General features: G+C 37.4%; 1 protein-coding gene across 3 annotated transcripts in view; it reads left to right on the top strand.

Moving 5' to 3' along the window:
• The window catches only part of ATPCL (ATP-citrate synthase), a 102,903-nt gene that overhangs the window by 65,871 nt on the left and 11,302 nt on the right, over nucleotides 1-25,730 (top strand). For 2 of the 3 annotated variants that reach the window (XM_067776788.1, XM_067776786.1), the window contains exons 2-6: nucleotides 5,226-5,440; nucleotides 13,894-14,079; nucleotides 14,161-14,613; nucleotides 20,157-20,748; nucleotides 23,780-23,975. In XM_067776788.1, coding sequence (XP_067632889.1) covers nucleotides 5,279-5,440; nucleotides 13,894-14,079; nucleotides 14,161-14,613; nucleotides 20,157-20,748; nucleotides 23,780-23,975 — 1,589 coding nt within the window. In that variant the 5' untranslated portion in view covers nucleotides 5,226-5,278. The remainder of the gene's footprint in view (nucleotides 1-5,225; nucleotides 5,441-13,893; nucleotides 14,080-14,160; nucleotides 14,614-20,156; nucleotides 20,749-23,779; nucleotides 23,976-25,730) is intronic. The other variant, XM_067776789.1, reaches the window with a different exon arrangement.

Here is a 25,730-nt window from a genome sequence, read left to right as displayed (position 1 = left end):
TGGAATTCAAAATTTAATTTTGTTGGGAAAACGCAAAGTTTTATTTTTATACTCAGCTGAGCAGAGCTCACAGAGTATATTAATTTTGTTTGCATAACGGTAATCCGTAACGGCATAAACTAATCGAGATAGATATAGACTTCTATATATCAAAATGATCTGGGCGAAAAAAGAAATTCATTTAGCTATGTCCGTCCGTCCGTGCGTAAACACGATAACTTGAGTAAATTTTGAGGTATCGTAATGAAATCGGACTATGACCACGCCCACTTTTTCGATATCGAAAATTTCGAAAAACAGAAAAAGTGCTATAATTCATTACCAAATACGAAAAACGGGATGAAACATGGTGTTTGGATTCTTTTTTTGACGCAAAATACAACTTTAGAAAAAACTTTGTAAAATAGGTGTAACACCTACCATATTAAGTAGAAGAAAATGAAAAAGTTCTGCAGGGCGAAATAAAAAGCCCTTGGAATCATGGCAGGAATACTGTTCGTGGTAATACATATATAAATAAATTAGAGGTACCCGACAGATGATGTTCTAGGTCACCCTGGCCCACATTTTGGTCGATATCTCAAAAACGCCTTTACATATACAACTAAGGGACACTCCCCTTTAAAAACCCTAATTAATACCTTTAATTTGATACCCATATCGTACAAACACATTCTAGAGTCACCCCTGATCCACCTTTACGGCGATATCTCCTATATATATACATATATACCCGTAGAACTATGGCCCACTCCCTTCTAAAATACTCTTTAATACCTTCCATTTGATACCAAATTCATACAAACAGGGTTACCCTAGGTTCATTTGCCTACATGGTGATTTTCCCTTATTTTGTCTCCAGAGCTCTTAGCTGAGTATGTAATGTTCTGTTACACCCGAACTTAGCCTTCCCTACTTGTTTACATAGAGCTTCATTATAATAAATAATAGTTTAAAAAAACTAAAAAAACACGCTTTTATAGCTAACAGAACTAAAAAATAGAAAAATAATTTTCAATTAAAAAGAGTTTATATAACTGTAGTAGAAGGTCAAACAATCATTTATAGTTAATCACTTCAAAATAAAATTATAATAAAATTTAAGTTATTAACAGAATAATTTAATTCACAGTAAAAAGCGTGGGGTGTATTTGACTACATTTCATATCTTTCCTCTCAGATAGTTGCCAATAGAATGATTGTAACATTCAATATCAAGCACCCCACGCTTTTTATTGTGAATTAAATTATTCTGTTAATAACTTAAATTTTATTATAATTTTATTTTGAAGTGATTAACTATAAATGATTGTTTGACCTTCTACTACTGTTATATAAACTCTTTCTTAGTTCGGTTAGCTATAAAAGCGTGTTTTTTTAGTTTTTTAAACTATTATTTATTTTTAATTTATTAGTTCAAGTAATTTTAAAAGTTTTAGTCGAGATTGATAAAACCTCGAAACGCCAGCGGTCCATGGATGAATCCAACCCCACGGCACCGAAAAGGGCCAAGACGCAGGGGGGCTGGACGAGGTCTTTCGCCGAAATTGCCAAGGGTCGGCAGATCATTGGCATTATAGACGAGAGCAACGAAGATGGCAGGATCCCGAAACAACAGTGGAAGTGGATCGAGGTCGCGCTCGCTACGGTGGCTGTTAAGATTAAGAAAGACAACCCTGGTCCACCGCCATCTTACACAGATGCAGGTTCCAGGGCAATGTCAAGCTAATTGCCTGTGACGACGCCATGTCGGTAAACCTCTACAGGGCCGCCGTCACGCTGATAGGGGTGGTATATCCGGGCGCGCGCCTCAAGGTATTGGAGGCGCGTGATATCCCCTCACGACCAAGGGCTAGAGCCTGGGTTCCAGTGACGCCAACGGACCCAGTTGACATCCTGGGGCTGCTCCAGGAGTACAACCCGCCTCAGGTTTGGAAGTCAACCCGGATAAAACCGAGCTTGTCCTCTTCACGAGGAGGTACAAAGTACCAAATCTTACACCGCCAAGAATTGGGGGTACGTTCTTAGCGTTTAGCGATCAAGTCAAGTATTTGGGAGTCATTCTGGATAGGAAGCTATTATGGAGTGACCATATAGGGGAGCGATCCAAGAAGGCAGCAGCAGAGCTGTTCACCTGCAAGAGGGCAATTGGCACCTCCTGGGGATTCTCCCCTAAGGTGACCTACTGGATTTACACAGCCATTGTGCGCCCGATTCTTCTTTATGGTACCTTGGTCTGGTGGCCTGGACTAGCTAAAAGTACCTATCTTAAAATGCTTTAAAGGTGCAGCGGAGTTCGGAGCTCTGCATTACCGGGGCTCTCGGCTCCACTCCAGATTCCGTTACATACATACATGGATACATAGATACATAGATATATACAGGCCAAGCTAATAAAAGCGTGTTAAAAAGGGCTCCAGAATGCTCTTTCGTAGATGTGCCATGCATCCACTTCTATCATTAATAAAGGAATGCGTTCTTCGTATTATGTGCAAGGTTTCAAATCTATGGCCATTTGGGGTGGTCATAAGGCCAATTGACCTTATGGCCGTTGACCTTATGTCACCACACCACATTAATGCATTGTCATCGAGCCTTGATACGTGTGCAAAGTTTCAGTCAAACTTATGGCCATTCAAAGTGGTAATAAGGCAAATTGACCTTATGCCATCGCACCATCACATTAATGCATTGTCATCGAGCCTTGATACGTGTGCAATGTTTCAATCAAACTTATGGCCATTCAAAGTGATAATAAGGCCAATTGACCTTATGGTCGTTGACCTTATGTCACCACACCATCACATTAATACATTGTCATCGAGCCTTGATACGTGTGCAAAGTTTCAATCAAACTTATGGCCATTCAAAGTGGTAATAAGGCCAATTGACCTTATGGCCGTTGACCTTATGTCACCGCACCATCCCATTGATGCATTGTCATCGAGCCTTGATACGTGTGCAAAGTTTCAATCAAACGTATGGCCATTCAAAGTGGTAATAAAGCCAATTGACCTTATGGCCGTTGACCTTATGTCACCACACCATCACATTAATGCATTGTGATCGAGCCTTGATACGTGTGCAAAGTTTTAATCAAACGTATGGCCATTCAAAGTGGTAATAAGGCAAATTGACTTATGGCCGTTGACCTTATGTCACCGCACCATCTCATTAATGCATTGTCATCGAGCCTTGATAAGTGTGCAAAGTTGCAATCAAACTTATGGCCATTCAAAGTGATAATAAGGCCAATTGACCTTATGGCCGTTGACCTTATGTCACCACACCATCACATTAATACATTGTCATCGAGCCTTGATACGTATGCAAAGTTTCAATCAAACTTATGGCCATTCAAAGTGGTAATAAGGCCAATTGACCTTATGGCCGTTGACCTTATGTGACCGCACCATCCCATTGATGCATTGTCATCTAGCCTTGATACGTGTGCAAAGTTTCAATCAAACTTATGGTCATTCAAAGTGATAATAAGGCCAATTTACCTTATGGCCGTTGACCTTATGTCACCACACCATCACATTAATGCATTGTCATCGAGCCTTGATACGTGTGCAAAGTTTTAATCAAACGTATGACCATTCAAAGTGGTAATAAGGCCAATTGACCTTATGGTCGTTGACCTTATGTCATCGCACCATCTCATTAATGCATTGTCATCGAGCCTTGATACGTGTGCAAAGTTGCAATCAAACTTATGGACATTCAAAGTGATAATAAGGCCAATTGACATTATGGCCGTTGACCTTATGTCACCACACCACCATATTAATGCATTGTCATCGGTCCTTGATACGTATGCAAAGTTTCAAATTAATCAGACTTCTAGAAACCGGTGAAAATTAAGCTCAAAGATTCCGTTACATACAGGCCAAGCTAATAAAAGCGTGTTAAAAATGAGATTCAAGGACATTATATGTCCCCTATTTCTCACCTTTTTTATATTTCTTTGTATATCCACTACCATCTCGTGAAGGGCTTAATCGATTTGTATCAAATTTGGTACATCGATATAGTATTACATTTTAAGACTTTTCACCGAGGTGTTGCCACTGAGGATGTTTTCACAAGGGTATAGAGTTTTGCCAATAAGGGTATCAGTCTCTTACAAAATTGTTATTAAACTTTGAAACAAACACAAGCCTATGTATTGCCAAAAAATTACTGACATCATATGCCATGAAAAAAAGATATATCTTTTTGTTTGCAAGGTTTTTAAAAAATTTAATATTGAAAATTAGTAGTATTACAATTAGAATAACTGAAAACAGCGGTATAAAAAATCTAACATATGAATTAAAAACAGATTTACCTGTCCCAAAAGAAAATGTAACTAGATTTGATTAAGGCTAAACAAGTGAACAAGTATTTGGGTTAGAAGGGTATATTGCTTTTTAATCCAAAAATACATCGAACTGCATACAATTTTTATACAACTTTAGATGTGCGCGGTTAGCTCCGTTGACTTTGCAGATGGGTATGTATACTATTCAGTGGACATCTAGGAACGCCCGGGAGTATATTAAAAAAAAATTTGAATGTTTTGAAAAATTGACTTTTGGCCAGCTATATTGGTAAAATACCCCACCGTGCGGCGATTAGGTCAATAATCCCACACAGTACTTCATCAAAGAGGGTCCTGTAATGCAAACAAGCATTGGAGAGATTTCACTCAGCCCCGACCATACATCTATACTGGGTTTTCCAATTGAACTTTTATTCTAGCGAGCAGAAAAACTTTCAAGCTCTAAAAAGAAAAACGCACATTATGTGAAAAGAACAACAAAGCATATGTATATGATGGTTTTATAATTATAGTACATACGACGAAACGTGACCCTTTGAACTGCCTAAACGTTACTAAAAAAGTTTTTTTGCGTCTTTCGCTTGAATGAATTGCCTAATAAAAAAGATTGTATTTTAGACAATTTTCTTTCTTGTAGTATGAGCCTAGCTTGTTAAGCCTTCGACACTCACATTAAATCATATAATAATTTTAAAATGCATCTTACGCGGTCAGGCTTGGCAAAAAAATGGCTACCATTCCAATGGGGTTCGGGTTTTAGGTCTCTTGCGTCATAATATAAGCGACAGAATATAACCTTAATGTCTTAAAACTTAATAGCAAACCACCTTATATATGTATTCATGTTTCTAAAGTTTATTTTTATATATAATAATTACTAATATGCATTTTCTTTTAGGCAACACAACAAACTGCATTAATATACATACATATCTAAAAGGAGTCACAAATATGTCGGCCAAAGCTATTTCTGAAGCCACTGGCAAAGATATATTAAATCGATTTTTGAACGTGAATGGATCCTCTGGTGCGGCACAATGCCGCTTCGCAACAGTCAACACTCAAACGGATTGGTCACAATTGACTGCAAAGAATCCATGGCTGCTGGATACGGTAAGTACTAAAGCAATTAATACGGTTTCTAACCATAACTGCATTTCTGTAACTTTTCTCGGACGTAACGGTCTTTCCGAGCAAACAGAGTTTCTATCGTTAGGCAAATACTGTGATTTTACGTTAGAAATCTAATGTAGTTCTCTAATGCATCTATAATCGAAAACTAGGTTAGATAACAGGTTAGAATTCGATTAGAGAACGATTTGGGAAACAGTGGAAATGCGATGCTTTCACAGCTATCGATTATTTTTACGACATGATCACTCATCCTTAGTGTTATACAAAATAAATAAAAATTGTAACGTGTTCGAAAATATACGTATCTGCAAAATTAGTTTTTCATTTGTAATAATCAAAATTATTAAGTGAAAATAAATAAAAAAAAGTTAAGGTAATAGTCTAGTTGAGGGGTCGACTGCTAATACTCTACCAAAAATATCGAGAGAGGTGTCAAACGACGCGTCTTGACATCAGTATTAATAATCCGAAGGCGAAAAAAAAAAATTTTAACTCGTTCAAAAGATATTAACAAAAAACCGAAAAAAGACCCGCGGGTACCTCCGAAACCGAGGGTGGGATCTATAGTATTTTTGCGCAGAACACCTTTCTGCGTTGGCGGCCTTCAGCCGCGTTTATAAAAAATAACCCTGGGCTACGCCATGCCAAGTCCGGGTGTGTGGTATAACCGTGGCTACCGCCACGGTGATGCACAATTTTTTTTTGTCGGTACAAACACAACAACAACCACATGAAAATCGCCAAGTTCAACTGCAAATATCTCCGGACAGAGATAAAATTTTTCTTTTCTTTTCGGATTATTGTTCTCGAGATTAATACGCGTCTTTTGACACCTCTCTCGATATTTTTGGTAGCGTATTAGCAGTCGACCCCAACTAGACTTTTACCAAAGTTAAAGAGGGAAAGTGAGCAAACTGTTACCATTCTATTTGGCTGGCATTATCAAGAGAAGGTGCCCCCATACATACCTCATATAAACGCAGAGCTAAGTACTAAAGGAATAAGTGACAGCGAAGCATATGTAGAGCAATTTTCGTAAAAGTTTTTTCAATTCTCTCATTTTTATAGGAGTTAGATTCATAGAAACGATTCCATATTATTGAGCAATATTCAAGACGATTTCTGACCAAGGATAAAGTGCCTTCAACGTCATAGGGTCCGTAAAGTCACTGGTGTTACGTCTTACAAACTCAATTATTGCAAAGGATGTTGAAACAATGAAGTCAATGTGACTAGAAAAAGAGAGTTTGGAGTCAAAAATCACACTCAAATTTTTAATCTCGATTAAGAGATTTAGTATTTAGTTTGTAGACAAAATATGTGAAAGAACAAAACGCAGAATTTGTTCGCATTTAAAATAAATTTTTGTCTGCGCACCATAGGGCAAAATATTCCAGATCAGATTGCAAGTTAGTGCAGTCAGAGCTATTACGGACAGTTAGAAACAGTTTGACATCGTCTACAAACATCACACATTTTAGGAATTTTAATTGCTGGAGCAAATCATTTATAAAAATTAGGAATAATAAAGGGATACAATGGGTACCCTGCGGATTACCTGACCAGGCGTTAGTAAGCAGAAATGACTTGTCAGTTCCAATTTCCGTTGATTCCATGCTTGGTTAACTTGCGTACATGAATGGTGTGATCAACCTTGTCAAATGCTTTCGAAAAGTCAAAATTCTCGAGAGCTCCGAAAATGTGATTAATAACTAAAGGTAAATTTGTGGAAGTGGACCTACCTTGAAAAAATCGAACAATTTACGTAGAAGTACATGGTCGAATATTTTTGTCAAAATACTCTGTCTGTAGTTGCAAATGTCATTTTACCAGACTTAAATAAGGCATTTACGGAGCATAATTTCCACGAGTCCAAAAAAATTCCGCTGGTCAAGCAATTTTGAAAAAGAAAGAGCTAAGGGTTCCGCAATGGTGTTTCCGCATATTTTGAAAAATATCGGAGAAAACCCCGAAAAATTTGGGATTGGTACCCAGAGTGAAATATAGGATTAGGTGAAGAGGTAAACTTTGAGTAAACTTTGTGGAATGATTTAGGGAAAAAGTTACAGGCATCCTATGGATTAATGGGTACTTGGCCATCATACTCCATGGTCGTTGGAAAGCCATTTGTTTTTATTTTGGAGTTAACCGACCAAAAACTAGACGGATGTGACTTTAATTTTCTGAATTCCTTTTTAAGCCTTATGTAATTTCTTTACAGCTCTTCCTATGTTTTTTATAGATGTTTTGTTAGACTTCATTAGATGTTGATGTTGTTGTAGCGATAAAGACATTCCCCGTAATTTTTGGGGAGTGTTATCGATATTGCCGGATATAGATCCGGTACGTTTCGGTAACAAGCACCATTAAGGTACTAGCCGGCCCATCTCGGGAACTATTTAATATGACCACATTGAACCTTTAGGCCAATACGCCTCCGCGATTATGGCAGTTACATAAAAAGTCACGCCAGCTACACCTAAGAGTTTATAAAAAACTGGAAGACATATGACGACTGCAACTGGTACTATGAAAAATATCGCGCTAACTCGAACAAAAGGACGTTGCGCACGGGCGGCGCAAAACGCAGTGTATGGAAATATTATCGACGCCTACTTAAAACAAGAAGGATTTCATGACCGGAGAAGATTCCTGCAGGAATGATAATGGTAATCGAAGAACTGAGTGTGCTTAAGTTATTGGTAGTCGTTGCCACTTAGCAAGAGAGATGACGAACCCTATACCCCAATCCCTGACGACGGAATATACGTTGCGCCACCCGACAATAGCAATCTCCCAGATAAAAATAACAAGGCGCCGGGTAATGACAGACTACACGCCGAGCTGTTCAAGCAAGGATTTCTCCTAGTCATTCGTGGCAGGCACGTCATTGTTGATAGATATTGAGGTTGCTAATTTTTTTTTTGTTATGATAACATTAGCCACCGCAAGATTCTTATCATCTATCGAAAAACTTTCGTCGACTAGCTGGAATATTGAATATCGTACTGTAGCATCTGTCCAGGGTAGACCAAGCATATTTAAGTAGTGATAGGTAAGAGTTTACAAAGTTCGAGTCTGGGCTGTCAAACCAGCAAAAACATTGGGTTTTTATAAGATAGACTCCAGTGACACTGGTCAGATATTTTCGAAAGTTCACTTTTCCATTTACTACTGTCACTTCATGCCAGTGACAACGAATGGGCAGTGTTGTTGTACCCGGCTTAAATGATATCTTGATATGTTTGTGTGTTTTCTAAAATGTTTAATAATTTTTAGTTTTAATAATTGCAAATATATCACTCATCATTCCCTATGACATTGCAAAGGCATCTCTTATCACTTATACATACTCGTACATACATTCAGAGGCATCTGTGCGTATATGTGTACATGGGTCAACGGTCCAATGGATTTTTTTTAAATACTTATTTTATTTGTATATGGTGAGGTGGCCTGATGTTGTTCATGTTATGTCGTCAGGTAATAAGTACTTATAATTGTAATCTGTTCTATAGCGAGATATATGTATGTATGTAGTATATACTCACATTGGACTGTGATAGAGAATTCTACTTTCTTTTTCTTTGAAAGACGCGAAAGTTTTGGTTGGGGAATAAACAAAATTTGGTTTCGGTTATAAAGTATTAAGAATATCTGCGCGTTACCATATTGCCGTTTTAATAAAGAATATGAATTCCTACATTTTAATAAATACTTTTAAAAGTTTTTATTCTTCACTTGCCGTATTTTTTTATTTGATTGGATATAGGTTGGTGGTTGTACAGGTATAAAGGAATCGAGAAAGATATATACTTCCATATATCAAATTCATCAGTATCGAAAAAAAATTAGATTGAGCCATGTCCGGCCGTCCATCCGTCTGCCCGTTTGCCCGTTAACACGATAACTTGAGTAAATATTGAGATATCTTCACCAAATTTGGTACACGAGCTTATCTGGACCCAGAATAGATTTGTATTGAAAATTAGCGAAATCGGATGATAACCACGCCCACTTTTTATATATATACCATTTTGGAAAACACAAAAAACCTGATTATTTAGTAAATAATACACCTAGAATGTTGAAATTTGACGTGTGAACTGATATTGAGACTCTTGATAAAAATTTGAAAGATTTTTTTAAAATGGGCGTGGCACCGCCTACTTCTGATAAAATCAATTTTACAAATATTATTAATCATAAATGAAAAATCGTTAAACCTATCAACACACAACACAACAAAATTCGGCAGAGAGGTTGCCTTTACTATAAGGAATGCTTTGAAGAAAAATTAACGAAATCGGTTAAGGACCACGCCCACTTTTATATAAAAGACTTTTAAAAGGGTCTTTCGTCTACGACCCTAAGCTATATATTAGCAAAAAAGAGCTTTGCATCAATAGAATTTTACTTTCGAAATTGAATTATAACATTAAATTGGAAAACACTAATATTTTTGAAAATCGGTGTGGCACCGCCCCTTTTATGACTAAGCAATTTTCTATGTTTCGGGAGCCATAACTCGCAGAAAAATTAACATAAATAAAATAAATAAATAAATGTAAGGCGCGATAACCTCTGAGGAGATCTAAGGCCGAGCTTCTCTTCCAACTTGGGTCGTGCTCCTCTTGATTTTCCCTACAAATTGGCCGGACGGGACCTACATGTTTTATGCCGACTCCGAACGGCATCTGCAAGGCAGATGAGTTTTCACTGAGAGCTTTTCATGGCAGAAATACACCCGGAGCGCTTGCCAAACACTGCCGAAGGGCGACCCCGCTTAGAAAAATTTTCTTCTAATTGAAAAACCTTATTTCTAAAATTATGATGTTGCTTTGCCCGAGGTGTGAACCCAGGGCATACGGTGTGGTAGGCGGAGCACGCTACCATCACACCACGGTTGCCGCCATATACTATATTTTGTAATCAAAATGTTAAAATACTTTAAACACGAACTTTCCGGAAAAATTTATTTCATATATTTTTGTGAAAAAGTACGAACACATTTACTTATTAGAAACGTTATTGTAGTTTAATGTAGGAGCAATTTATAAAAACTCCATTTTCCATAGTTTCTTATACTTTTTTTTTTCAAAGCTGAATAAAAGTCTAGAAAATTAAAATAAGAGCAAAAATATAGGTCTGGATTGAAAAGCGCAACTATGTACATATATGAAGAAACAATTTTATATTTTGTTAGTGAAGCATCCAAATTAGCAAAACCGATAAGGCATTTTTGTAAATCATATTTCTGTGCAGGATAAGGTTAAACCATCAACTGTTTTATTTCCACATTCTATACACACACATTTAACCATTAACCGATGTGATAGTAAATGAAAAAAAGTCTGACCACATTTAGTTATCGGTTCGTGGTGGCCCTTATTTGAGATTCACCCATATATATCGACTTCTGTGTGGAATATCACTGTATCTCGGCTGCCATTTCCAAAACGTCCTATCTCAGAAAATGTTTGAATAACGACCTACTAAGAATTTATTTCAAAAATTATCTCAGAATTCGGTTGAAGAACGCCCTATCTCAGAATTTTTTTCATAAACGCTCCAGCTAAAGTCAAAATATATTGAATTTGACCTCAGATAGGGTGCTTTTCAACCGAATTCTGAGACAGGGCATTTAAGTTTATTGCTCATTACACATCCCGATTACCTTAAACGAGATGTATTTAATGTGCTTGTCACGGTATCGTCAAAAATAAACATTTATATAGCGGATGTTACTTCAACGTTATCCGGAATTCACTTAGTGGTAATTATAAAAATGGTCTAAGTCAAAATTTCGAAGAAATTACATGTAAACATATCTTGAAAAATCGCATGACCCTCTCCGTATCTGCGTTTCTGAACTACATAGTAGGCTGGTTAAGTAACGAAAGCACTAGATGAATCAATGACTAAAAGAGCAAACAAGTAAGGAAGGCTAAGTTTGGGTGCAACCGAACATTACATACTCAGCTGCCAAATTACAGCTTGCAAAACTTTTAAATTACATTCTTTTAAAAGTGGGCGGCCACGCGCATTGTCCAAAATTTTACTAATTTTCTATTCTGCGCCATAAGGTCAACTCACCTACCAAGTTTCATCGCCTTGTCCGTCTTTGGAAATGAATTCTCGCACTTTTTCGGTTTTTCGAAATTTGCGATATCGAAAAAGTGGGCGTGGTTATAGTTCGTGCATTTTAAAAAGCGATCTGAGATGAGTGCCTAGGAACTTACATACCAAATTTCATTTAGATACCTCAAAATTTACTCAAGCTATCGTGTTTACGAACAGACGGACGGACGGACGGGCATGGCTATATGAATTTATTTTTTCGCCCAGATCATTTTAATATATAGAAGTCTATATCTATCTCGATTAGTTTATGCCGTTACGGGGTACCGTTATGCGAACAATATTAATATACTCTGTGAGCTCTGGTCAGCTGAGTATAAAAATACCGCGGGCGACTCTGTATATTGGCTAAAAATTGAATAGACGCGTTTTTGAAAAATGAACATTAATATATATTCTACAAAAATTTCTTTAAATGATTTTAAATTCCACATTTTAGATCTTTCGTCTCAAAGAGGAAGACCAAAAATATGAAAATATTAAATCACTTTCTTGATACGACTAGTTTTGGTTCTCTGAAACCAGATGAGTTCCTTATTACTTAACGTTTGCGAAAGGAATATATAAAGGACCACCTTCTGTACTGATACTGTGAATAGCATTTATATTTTATCACTATTGAGCTATGAAATATAGGAAAGACATGAATATTGACACTTTGTGGAGAATCAGCCACATACAAGCACATCCGACAGATCTTGTCCTGCCTGAAAATATGCTTGTCTATATTTTATAAAAAAAACCCTTATCCTCTCATCACTTTAACTCTAGTTCTTTTTTCATTTCTTCCTCCTACTGCCGTTCTTCTGTAAAAAGAGGCGGTTGAGCTTGTTGGGGTTTTCCTTTGGAAGATCAATCAAATTCTTTCAATAAAGCCTGAGAATAATCGTAAATTTTTAGTAGAGCACCCTAATATTCACATATAATTTTACGTTTCCAATTTCTATATGACGCGCGAATTCAAATTCAATGATTAAGAGTATTTACTTTTACATTGTATTTGATCAGTCAGTTTCCAAAAATGCATTTTTAAATGCACTGTAAAAATAAAAGAATACTTTTATTTATTTATAAATGTTTCTTTAGAACTTAAATGCATACACACTGAAAGAAAAAGACTGGTAAAATGAACCGAAATTTCTGTCATTTTTTATCCATCGCAACAAGATGTTGAATCAACTGCGCACAAATCGATGTTTCGTAATTGACCGTTTTAGTAGTCAAATGAACAAACAAAGTTGTTGCGACAGTTTTGTACGAAAGTACCTATGTTGCCATATACATACCTACGTAAATATGTGAATACATAAATACGCATGCTTGCTACATACACATACATACATATGTACGCACTTACTAACCGAACTTCAATTGTGCGTACATCAAATATGCTGGCACACATTAAACATTATACACTTTATTATTTTTTTTTATTAAACGCACTTTCACCAAATTTTATATTTTATAATTTATTTAATTTATAGTTTTGAACATCGCTTTGCAAATAGAATTGAAAATAGTAGTCACAAAACTGATTCTCAATTCTGAAACAAAAAATAAGCCCGAAATTCTATTAATGCTAAACTTAGCTTATACTCGTAAATCTTGTGAACTTATCGAGATTTAATTTAACCGCTCCATAAAGAGCTAACAATTTCTTCTGGAACAAAAAAATTGTTCCCCAAACCACAAATAAAAAAAAAAACTGCCTATACAGCGACTAAATTGAATGTCGGAAAGCTCGCGAGATTGACGAGTAGACTCTCGTTTGTTTTGATTTGTTTTGATTGGCCTATAGGCAGAAAGAATTATGTCTGAGTTTAAGGACACATTTTTTATTATTCCATTTATACAAGGGAAGTGTTTAAATCTTTTTATCTAATTTTTATTTGATTTTTTGATGGTTGAAGGTCCAAAAGCCTAAAAAAAATCGTTTAAAAAGATTTTTAAAATTATAACTTATAAGATATACATAAACAAATAAACTATTTCAAATAATTTTACAAGTTCAAAGCCCACATTCAATTCAATATTTGAATTATAGCTGTTTTCCTACCTACCGGATACATACATAATGTATGTATGTACATGATATATCTTGAACAAAAAGTGTACGTCGCAAGTTTAGCTCAAGCTTCGATCGAACAGTGTCCTAATGCTCGCACGTGTATATTCTATCACGTGTAGTTGAGGTATTGTGCTTAATGCCTTAGTTCACCTTCACCTATACTTGGACTTCCGTATTTATTTACTTCTCATACTAATTAATTCCATTTTTATTTAATTCATAGCCTCTTGTTGTGAAGCCCGATCAATTGATAAAGCGACGTGGTAAACTGGGTTTAATCGGCGTTAAGAAGAATTATGATCAAGTAAAGCAATGGATTAGCGAACGTATAAATAAGGATCAAAAGATCGGAAATGCTGTTGGTAAATTGCGCAATTTCATAATTGAACCATTCGTTCCACATGACGAGGTGAGAGATAAACACAGTAAATACTTTACTGCTATCATTATTTTTTATTTAATAAATAATATCAAACGTATTAAATTTTAGGCCGAAGAGATGTACGTTTGTATTTACTCACATCGCAGTGCCGATACAATTCTATTCTACCATCAAGGGGGTGTCGATATTGGCGATGTGGATGCTAAAGCTTTAAAATTGGATGTACTGGTTAATAATAAAACCAGCATTGAAGAAATCACAACGAAATTATTGAAGCATGTCACCGATGCTACCAACAAGAAGCGCATTGGCAATTTCATTTTTGCTCTATACAATGCATATGTGGATCTGTACTTTACATATTTGGAAATAAATCCATTGGTTGTTACAAAAAATAGTATGTATATCTTGGATTTGGCTGCTAAGTTGGATTCTACAGCAGATTTTATTTGTCGTCCTAAATGGGGTGATGTGGATTATCCACCACCATTCGGGCGTGATGCCTACCCCGAGGAAGCGTATATAGCGGATTTGGATGCAAAGAGTGGTGCTTCATTAAAGGTACATACATAAATATATTTACATTTGCTTTGCTGCTTTTCCGACAGGGTCTATATTTGATGCAGTATATTGAGACGACCACCGTGGAGTGATGGTAGCGTGCTCCGCCTACCACACCGTATGCCCCGGGTTCACACCCCGGGCAAAGCAACATCAAAAATTTTAGAAATAAGGTTTTTCAATTAGAAGAAAATTTTTCTAAGCGGGGTCGCCCCTCTAGTGTTTGGCAAGCGCTCCGTGTGTATTTCTGCCATGAAAAGCTCTCAGTGAAAACTCGTCTGCCTTGCAGATGCCGTTCGGAGTCGGCATAAAACATGTAGGTCCCGTCCAGCCAATTTGTAGGTAAAATCAAGAGGAGCACGACGCAAATTCGAAGAGAAGCTCGGCCTTAGACCTCTTCGGAGGTTATCGCGCCTTACATTTATTTTATTTTTTATATTGAGACGATTCAGTCAATTTGGATTTTTGTTTAAAAGCTGTGGTACCTGGGCACACGAATTTTATTCAATACGAAATAATTGGGAGCTGGAATACAGTCAAGTTATCTGCCACACCTAAATATACCTCACTCTATATAAAACCAGAATCGGCAGAGGAGGCACTGTTCATTTTTCCGAAGTTGTTAGACCTCTATATGCACTAGGGCGGGTCGATTTGGATTTGTGGGGAGGCAGAAAAATCGCCGATTGCTCTGTGAAAATCATATTCTAGGAATCAAAATAAGAAACTTTGCCGAATGAACCATACATCTAAAACGAATTCTGATGATTCGTTTTAGATGTATGGTTCCTTCGGCAAAGTTTCTTATTTTGATCCCTAGAATACGATTTTCGCAGAGCAATGAGCGATTTTTAAATCGACCCGCCCTAATATGCACCATAGACTTAATGTTTTTGTTTATATAGCCGCTCAAATTTCAAGGAATGCCGCCAACTTTTTCAACTGGGATGTGTCACACTTCCCAAGGCAGCCGGTTCTATGTACCGGAGCGACTCGGGATTTTTCCCGGCCAAGGGCTGTTATTTAAGTGTAACCCTTGCGTTCCTCCTACAAATTGTCATCCTCCCAGCAGCGGGACTCATTATCCGGGAACGTGTCGAACCCAATCCGGGGCCAGTACCTGATCCCGGTCCAGAGAAATGGTTATGCTGCGTGTGCCGGAAAATAATATTTTTAGGACGGTCACACTCTTGCCAGTGTATCACGTGTAAGGGATAGTTAACTTTTACAAATCTTTTGTGGCACCTTGCTGTTCACGCCCAAGGGCGGCTCAGCGCCCCGCTACCCTCTAGCAGCTCCGTTGCCCGCTACTGCTCGCGTCCCAACTATATGTCATATACTCAGATTTTTCTAAAGCGTTTGACAAGGTGGACCATGCTATCCTGTTACATAAATTGAAGCTTTATGGCATTACTGGTTTACTTCTAAACTTTTTCTCTAGTTTTCTTAGTTGCAGAAAACTATTCGTAAAGATGGGTTCAGACACTTCGAGCAGTTGCGTAAAGTCCGGTATTCCTCAAGGTACCCACTGTGGCCCATTGTTATTTTTATTGTTCATTAACGATTTACCTTCACACTTCAAGTTTGTAAAATGTTTGATGTTCGCCGATTATGTTAAACTTTTGCTGCGAGTTGATAGTATCTCTGATAGCAGATATCTACAATCTGATTTAAGTACTTTTGAGATTTGGTGTACATCAAATCAGCTATACTTAAATATCAACAAATGTTTTGTCGTATCTTTCACAAGGAAGACTAATGTACTTCTGTACAATTATCAGTTGAACAAAAATGTTCTCACTCGTTCCGACATCAAAGATTTAGGAGTGATCTTCGACACAAAGCTCTCGTTCAGTAAGCACATTGATTTCATTGTGTCCAAATCGTTTGCAATGATAGGCTTTATTCAAGGGAATGCACGGGACTTTAAGGACTCTTATACCATAAAATCTCTATATACTGCTCTCGTACGAAGTCGCCTCGAATATTGTTCTCTTATATGGAATCCATATTACGATGTATATTCCGACAAAATTGAAAGAGTGCAGAAAGTTATCACGAAATTCGCCTTATATAGGGTCTGACTACGAAGATGGTCCTCCAACTTATATAAGTAGAAGAAAGCTTCTAGGATTGCAATCTTTGCATGACCGACTAATTTATAATTCCTTAATATTTGTGTATAATGTGGTGAACCACAACATTGACTGTGATGAGTTAAAGATCTTATTTAACGTATATTTACCTCCGCCAAGTTTACGAAATAATCGTCTGTTTGTCGACACATTTAGTAGAACCAACTACTCGATGAATGCGCCCATAACAAGATGTGTTCGTCTTTGTAACAGATATTCCGAAGTGATAGATTTAAATGTGAGTTTTTATATGTTCAAGCTTGTTTTATTTACAATATTTAATTCAGAATGTTAAATTCATAAATTCATAAGAAGCTAAAATATTATTAAACAAATAATTATTCTAGTCTGTAAGATTTGTAATCAGTAGAGTGAATAAATAAATAAATAAATATCTGTCCGGTCAGGCGATGCAAATGTAGAAATCATCAACATCTACTTCGCTTCTGTCACCTGTTGCCCCACTGGATACTGCCCTGACATCAATGCCCTACGCCTAGTCGATTTCAATGCCCACCATGATCTGTGGCATTCAGATTTACAGGCGGACAGCAGGGGCGATATGTTGGCGAACCAAATAGAAGAAACGAGGTTCTGCACGATAAACGGGGACGCCCTCACATGTTTGGTAGGAAGCTGTCACAGTTCGCTAGACATTTCCATCGTGAGCGCAGTACTCGTTAACTGCGTCAATTAGCAGCCGATGGTAACATTGGCATCCCATACCCCTTTCGCTCGAGCTGTATGCCGATTTCATTACTTCAGAAAAACGCACTTCCATCAATTTCAAAAAAGGAAAGTAGGAATTATACAGATAATCGCGCTTTGTTGCCCTCCCTATCCCGACTTATGCCCGTCAAGGGTGCGTGCTTTCCATGAGGCCATCGAATTTGTGGACAAAAAAATGCTCGAATGCTTTCTGCCGACAATATGTAATGCATTCTACGGTTGACGAAACCAGACGGTGGGCCAACGGGCGCGTCCCCAATACCTTCACCGCCAAAAGGGGTTGAAGATACCATCGTTCATGCTAAACCGTAAGCCAGTAGGCTTAAACAGTAGGCCCAGACGGCATAGCCATGCCGATGCTTAAAAAACTGGGCAAAAAACGAATTTAACTATCTAGCGCATGTCTTTAACTTGTCCCTGTCCACCTTCGTCAATCCCGAAAAATGGAAAACGGCGAGAGTGGTTCCGCTATTAAAGCCTGGGAAATCAGCTAACATAGAATCTTATCGTCCGATATCTCTCCTATCGCCAGTAGCCAAGACACTTTAAACCATTCTGCTTCACTATTTCACTGCAAAATGGCGTCTTGCCAATCATCAACATGGCTTTCGAAAACTACGTAGCACTACCACCGCGCTAAACGCCATTTACACACAGATAAATTGCGGAATGAACCAAAAACCTGTCAAGGGTGTTTGATACAGAGTGTTTGATACGTCCTCCCTTCCTTCAAGTCTCTAAAGGTTGACCGGAAATTATCTGTTTGGTCGACAAGCCTTGGTGAAATTCAGGAATATAACAACTAATCCGAGAAGAATTAAGGATGGTGTCCTATACCCGCTTTTGTTTTACTTTTACATATCGCAGCTACTTTCGCCACTAGAGGAAGTCACCATTGTATCCTATGCCTATGACTGCACATTAATGGCCATAGGCCCAGGCACACACATGTGTTGTTGTTCTTGTTGTTGTAGCCTTAAGGACACTCCCCGAACGCCTTGGGGAGTGTTATCGATGTTGACGGTCCTTTACCGGATGCAGATCCGGTACGTTCTCGTAAGAAACACCATTAAGGTATTAGACCGACCATCTCGGGAACGATTGTGTATGACGACATGAAACCTTCTGTGACCATACCGCCTTCCCACCCCCTTGGGGTCGGCATCGATAAGCTGTGTAATAAAATAAACAGCTATCTCCATGATCTCTCCACTTTTTTCGACTTGCGAAACCTGACATTGTCACCGACCAAATCATCGGCGACCTTATTGGACATCCACGTCGATGGCATTACGCTACCGACTGTCTTACACCCAAAATTATTGCGTGTGACGTTCGATCAGGATCTACATTTTGGCGAGCATGCAACCTCAATTGTACCTAAAATCCAGAGCCGTAATAAAATCCTCAAATCTTTTGCCGGAAGCACCTGGGGTAAAGTCAAACGCTCATTACTAATTACAAAGCAATTGGCCGGTCGATTGCATGCCACGCGTCCCCGATATGGTCGCCAAGCCTAAATTTTACTCGCTGGAAGAAAATACAGGCCTGCCAAAATACCGCTCTCGGAACCGCTACGGGCTGTCTTTATTATATGTTCCCAGAACACCACCGACACAATGAGGCGAAAGTACTCCCCATTAGGGAAAGAAAAGAAATGCTGAACGAAGCAGTTTCTGTTGAATACTCAGAAACCTGCTATTTAACAAATAAATAGGACAAAAAATATGTTAGCAAGTATTTTTCTTGTATAGTGTGAGAATGTTTATAACAGTGCTTCGCGAAATTGTTAAGTCTGAAGTTCCTTTTCTTGCCTAGTCCTTTTTTATGGGGATTTGAATGAATATAAATGTTTTCTGATCATGACTGTAGCTCTCATACTGCCATCCGTCCTGGCGGCTTCTGTATCAGCTCTACATCGAACGAATCCTCCTCAAGAGTCAGGAGGCTGTTTATCTGTCTGTTTTTCTGAAGGATATAGGCCTAACTCCCAGTGTGGAATATTCGGGCTCTGGCACTACAACAAGTTTTTACACCCGACTTCACCTTACATGGTCAGAGGTAAGTAAGGTGCTCTTCCAAAGTTGCGGCTATAGGGTACTTTCAAATAGAGAGCCGACATATAGTAACTTTTTATGCAACATGCACATTTAGAGAATATCCTTATAGTCTACTAGATGTTCCTTTTAAATGCAATTTTACAAGAATCTGTTAGAAATATGAATACTTCTGAATGTATGCTCTTTATTTTTTAATTCTCATGGAGGAATTACCTGGCATTGGGATCAAACAATCCCAGGCATTATATCAAATATCAAAAAAAAAAGAAAGTGTATGCTATTTAACCGAACTGTTTGTTCCCTCTGATCTTGCACCTGCCTAGTTACGGTATAACGTTTTTTGAAGTCTTTAATTATATCCCCATTATTGTTCCTTAATGTTATAGCCATGATAAAAAAATAGGTGGTATATGTATGCGCCAAATGTCTCCCAAATCTGTCCAGCCGTTCTGACATAATTTTAATTACCGACTGCTTTTGATCCAACTCCAACAACCGCGGAAATTTTCATTTTTAATGATTACCCCTATTAGTTTTAAATAAAGAGCAGCAGACATACAAACTATTACTATTTTATTAAATTATTATAATCTATTGTACTATTTTGTATTTTTAAAAGCTAACAATTCTCAATCGCAACGGTCGCATTTGGACTATGGTAGCCGGTGGTGGTGCAAGTGTTATATATTCTGACACAATTTGTGATTTAGGTGGCGCCTCCGAATTGGCCAACTATGGCGAGTATAGTGGTGCACCATCAGAACAGCAAACTTATGAATATGCTAAAACCATTTTAACACTTATGACTTCATCACCAAAACATCCAGAGGGCAAAGTGCTTATAACTGGCGGTGGTATTGCTAATTTCACAAATGTTGCTGCAACCTTCCGTGGAATTATAACGGCCTTGCGTGAATTCCAACCAAAACTGGTCGAACATGATGTGTCGATTTTCGTGCGTCGTGCCGGCCCCAATTATCAAGAAGGTTTGCGCAAGATGCGCGAATTCGGCTCATCACTTGGCATTCCATTGCATGTGTTTGGTCCAGAAACGCATATGACCGCAATTTGTGGTATGGCATTGGGTAAGCGACCAATTTCTTCAACTGCACAGGCGGAATTCTCGACGGCCAATTTTCTATTGCCCGGAGGTCAGCAGGCACAATCAGAGTTGAAAGCGGCCGGTGGTGCCGTGAACAATGGTGGCAATGGTAAGTTTGTTAAAACGAATGTTTTGTCTGCTCCTATCTTAGATCGTACAATTGAACAAAAGTCTTCCAATACTTGAAATTAATTACTTAACTACTCAAAATTTTAATTTAGACTAATTAATTAATTAAGTAATTAATATTTATAAAGTGATATTTGAGGCTTTGCATGGTTCAATCATACATACATAAAATATTTATACATTTGGAGTTATATACTACACAGTCAGCAAGATAACGGTTTATTGTTCCGTGATATAAAATCCCGTTGCATTCAAAATTAGAAAAGTGGTCATAAATGACAACACACACCAAGGAAGAGAACGAAAATAGTTCGTGATTAGTACAGAACGACCGAACAAAGTTTTTTAATGCCGAACTGGAGATATAAGTCTAAATAATTCGTTTTTTTAATTAGCAGATCTATATTTTACTCAAATTTTAATAGTCGACATAAGCAATATCCCGTTCTCATCTGCTGGTCGAATGAAGATATGTTTTATAATGATGATTTGGCGCGATATATTCCCAAAGAGATTTCGGCAAAGCTACTCTTTCAATTTTCGGTGTGCTGCTCTTTTTTCTCCAACAGAATCATTTTCAACTTATGGTAATCGTTCCAAAATTTCAAGCGAACATTTTTATAAGCGTGATTTTATCCAACTTTTCTCCATAAAAAATATTTTGCTGGCTGTGTAGATGTTGGAAACATCTGTAGTTTGAAGGCAAAACGGTTTCGTCTTCATTTCATCTTCAGTGTCTCTTTTTATACTGAAGCGTTCCTCTTTAGTCGTACGTCAAATGACGCCAGAATCGCATAGTCTCGAAACTTATGTTCGCATGGGGTAATAAGGATTAGAAAATAATTCGTATTTTTTAATGTTTATTAAGTACGCTGATAACATAAATTAAATAATTTTCAATAATAGTAATAGGAAACTTAAAAAAAAAAAACACTTGTGTCCGGCATGTGATTTAGCAAATGGTATCACTCTGATAAGATGGCCCTCAAAATATTCGGAACTGCACATTAGACTGTGGGGACCGGTCCATACCAAACAAAAAAGTTCCAAAAGGGCATATAATTTTCTTTTGATATTGATATGTCACTGTAATTATTTCTAATGTCGTTTTGAGCTCTGGATCGTTTTCACATAGCAGGATTTCATACTTTCGTGAAACAAGAAGCATACTTCAAGGGACAAAAAAGCGTTTGGCTGGCAAGGCTATGAGAAAGGGATTTCAAAGCTCAATATAATATTAGTTAGAAGGACTTAAAAAGCTTCACAAAACCAAAATATGGGCACATACATTTTAAAACTCGGAGTTGTTGTTATAGCAGTGCTTCGCCCGATCCAATAGGTGCGACCACTCACAAATTGTCATCCATATCCTCTAACGGTAGTCCAAGAAAACTTGCAGTTTTAACAGGGGTGGACCAGAGTGAGAGGATATTAGAGGCGCTGGTTCCACATTGTAATTAAAGAGATGGTTGGTGTTATGTGGGGACACATTGCAAGCAGGATATACGATATGTATGTTGGGGTTGGTTCTGGATAGGTATGAGTTTAACCTATTACAGAATCCGAAGCTGAGCTAGAGTGACGCGCGTCTCCCTAGGGAGAATGCTTTTCTCTTCTGCGAGTTCAGGGCATTTATATTTAAAGATGGGGTTCTCCGGGCACTTCCTGGCATAAAGGTCCGACGCCTTTTTGTGGATATCACTGAGGACCTGTTTATGTTCTTCTTCTTCATACGGCTGAGTTCCCAGGTGCCGTATTTCCTCATAATAGTGGCGGAGATGACTTCTTAAGCCCCTGGGACGTGGAGCCTCTTCAATCAGATGTGTGTTGGGATGCCAGGTTTCTTTGTATTCAACAGAAACTGTTTGTTCAGCATTTCATTTATCTCCCTAATAGGAGTACTCTCGCCTCACTGTGTAGGTGGTGTTCTGTGGAGATAAGAAGACAGCTCGTAGTGATTCTGAGAGCAGTGTTTTGGGAGGCCTGTATTTTCTTCTAGTGAGTAGCCTTTAGGTTTGGCGGCCATATCGGGTACGCGTAGTATGCAAGAGGCCGGCCAATTGTTTTGTAAGTGGTAATGAGCATATCTTTGTCTTTACTCCAAGTTCTGCCGGCAAGGGATTTATGGTTACATGATCGCGAAAACAAAAAAAAATCGTATTGTAAGTAATAATAACTGACTCCGAGTTTTAAAATGGGGGTACATCGATTTTAGGGACGGACCCTTGCAACTTTTTTTTTTGGCCCAGTCATTAATAAAAAAAACAACGTACCGCATATGTATGTATATCATTAGATATTTGTAAATCATTCACTAATTTTTGAAGCAAAAACTTTCAAAAATCTATTATAATTTATATTTTGTTTAGTTTATGTTAGACGTTTTCTCTATTCCAAAATATACACACATTCACATACAACCTTTAATATATATCTAAAATACTTATTATGTAGCTTTAAACTACTAATTTCTTTCTAAAAATATTTTTCTGTATTTCTTTATGTATCCTCTACGTTCGTCCTCATGTTTGTATGTAATTGGTTATCCTGGTTGGCAACAAAATCAAATTCCAACTCCTCAATCACCAACACCATTACCTTCATTACTACTACTACTGATGCCATTATTATTTCAATACAATTTTTGCTTGCCTGAAAATACACAAATATTTTTTAACAAAAAATCGAAATTTAATTAACAATTCACTTCGTATACGCAAACGTAAACGTACTACATAACGTGACCGATAATTTGATTCACATATTTTGTAATATTTCGTTTTGCTATCTCTATATATCACTCTATGTGTTTGTGCTCGTCTATGTTATGCCACCTTATTATTGTTGAGCATGTTATTTTCGCCTCACGCTCATACCTCAAAACCCAAAATCAAAAACAAACAACGTTTTGCCGCGTTATGTTTTTCTGCTCAAAAATCTACTGTAAACAAATAAACATTCAAAACGTTTATCGAAATCAAAATCGTAAATCATTTGGGAACACATAAAAGGTATAGGTTCATCATCACACTCGATTAAACTACCACCTATTTCGGCAGATGGCACAATTGCAAATGACTCGTCTGTGCACAACAACATCACAAATGCGCAAACGCGCAAATTGTTCAGCAACACAACAAAAGCTATCGTTTGGGGTATGCAACAGAGAGCCGTACAATCGATGCTAGATTTTGATTTCATTTGCAGGTATGTAATTGATAACACCATACGATAAAATCACCTTATCCTGAGTATTGCACTGAATCCAGTTTTTTTGTAGTGGTTGACCCATAAACAAACAAGTTATTTCCCCGTTTCTCGAAGTTTGCGTCCAAACATAAATATTGGCCCTCGAGGTTCAAAATTGAACTGACCCATCCCCATCCTAAACTTTTTATTGACTGTGCTTAAAAAAATAAAATCGCAGGCGTGGTCTGCAGTTTGGATCCCCATAGAGAATACTTTAGTTTGACCCTTGTGCGACACTCCCTAACCGTATCCAATCAATAACAGGGTGCATGAACTATGATTTAATTCGATGTCAGATACATCAAATTTTTTTTCGGATTCCTATTTTGTGAGCTAAAATAAGCTCAGCAGTAAAATTTTATTTTCGTTTGTTACAGAACCAATTTTCGTCGCTTAGAAGTGGTCAAAGTGAAATATGTCAGCGGAATTTCAATGTTTGACTACTTTTAGGCGAAAAATATTGGTTCGTAACGAACGATTTCAAAAGTAAAAAATATTTAAAAACAAGTCTTCATATGAAATCTTATAATACAATAATAAAATCTTTAGTAATCTTTGAAATTCGTATCTTGTTGGAAGCAAAATTGACTGTGGACTCTCTTGAATAATTCATTGTATTTATATACAAATAACCAAAATAGTCAAGAAAGCCGTTGAACAAATGATGCAGTACGTTGACTGTTCAATATGTTTTGTAAGGTTTCTCTCAAAATTTTAAGTATAAATTTACAAATTAAACATTGTTAGAAGCGCAAAAAAGTCCATTTTCTGTCGATATAAAAGTTTTGTCCGAAATAAAGTTATAAGCCAATATATGAATCAACCTATGAAAAGACGGGTTTTGGCTCCTTACTCCAGAGTTTGAGGGTATTTGGAAATTCTAAGTACGTAGGGCTTATGTGCTGAACTAGACCTGCAAATTGCGGTACATATCGCCAAGAGTATATTTGCACTGTCAAGCAATGCAATTGAAATTCGTTTTCTCAAAAAGCGCTCGGTGAATTTTCGTAAAATTTTACTGCTGCGCTTATTTTAGCTCACACAACAGGAATCCGAAAAACAATTTAAGGTGGTTTGAGTTCGCATTAAAAATTAGTTCTGGCACCCCGTGACCGTTTGAAGGAGTTAGACGGGAAGAAATCGTATATTCAAAATAAGGACCATAAGGAATTTGCAAAATGCCCTGAAAACAACATCAGCAGATTCATCGGCCGAACAAAATGGGTTGATCCCAGCATAGGGTAAATATCAGAGCCAGCAACAATCGCTTACCGGGAAATGCATCAAACTGGCACCGAATGCGTTACTTCGACTCGGGCATTTATATCCTCAAATGGGTTTCGGGTAGAGAATCTGTGGAATCTTCAAAACTATTACAGAAGAATTTGTTAAATGCCGTTTTTGAAATAAAAAATATATCGACCTAATAGAAATGTCATAACATAAAAGTTTTGTTAACAAGGACATGTCTAAGACATTCTGTTAATAAGGTTCAGATACGGCGAAGTCATTAATAAAGTCGTATCTCAGAAGACCGGTTAAAAAGGTTGTGACGAAAATTTTTTTTTTACAGAAGAAATATGAATTTAATTTAGTTTAATTCCCTTTCACAGTTCGTAAACGACTTAAAACGCCGAACTATACCATAGAAGATAAATGAATCTCGATTCTGGTTTACCAGTTTAAGTCCTTTGCGAATTGTGAAAAGTAAAT

Source organism: Eurosta solidaginis, chromosome 3 (assembly GCF_040869045.1).
Source record: "Eurosta solidaginis isolate ZX-2024a chromosome 3, ASM4086904v1, whole genome shotgun sequence".
NCBI lineage: Eukaryota > Metazoa > Arthropoda > Insecta > Diptera > Tephritidae > Eurosta > Eurosta solidaginis.
The sequence above is the reverse complement of the archived record's forward strand: the minus strand, read 5'-3'. Positions and strand labels throughout refer to the sequence as shown.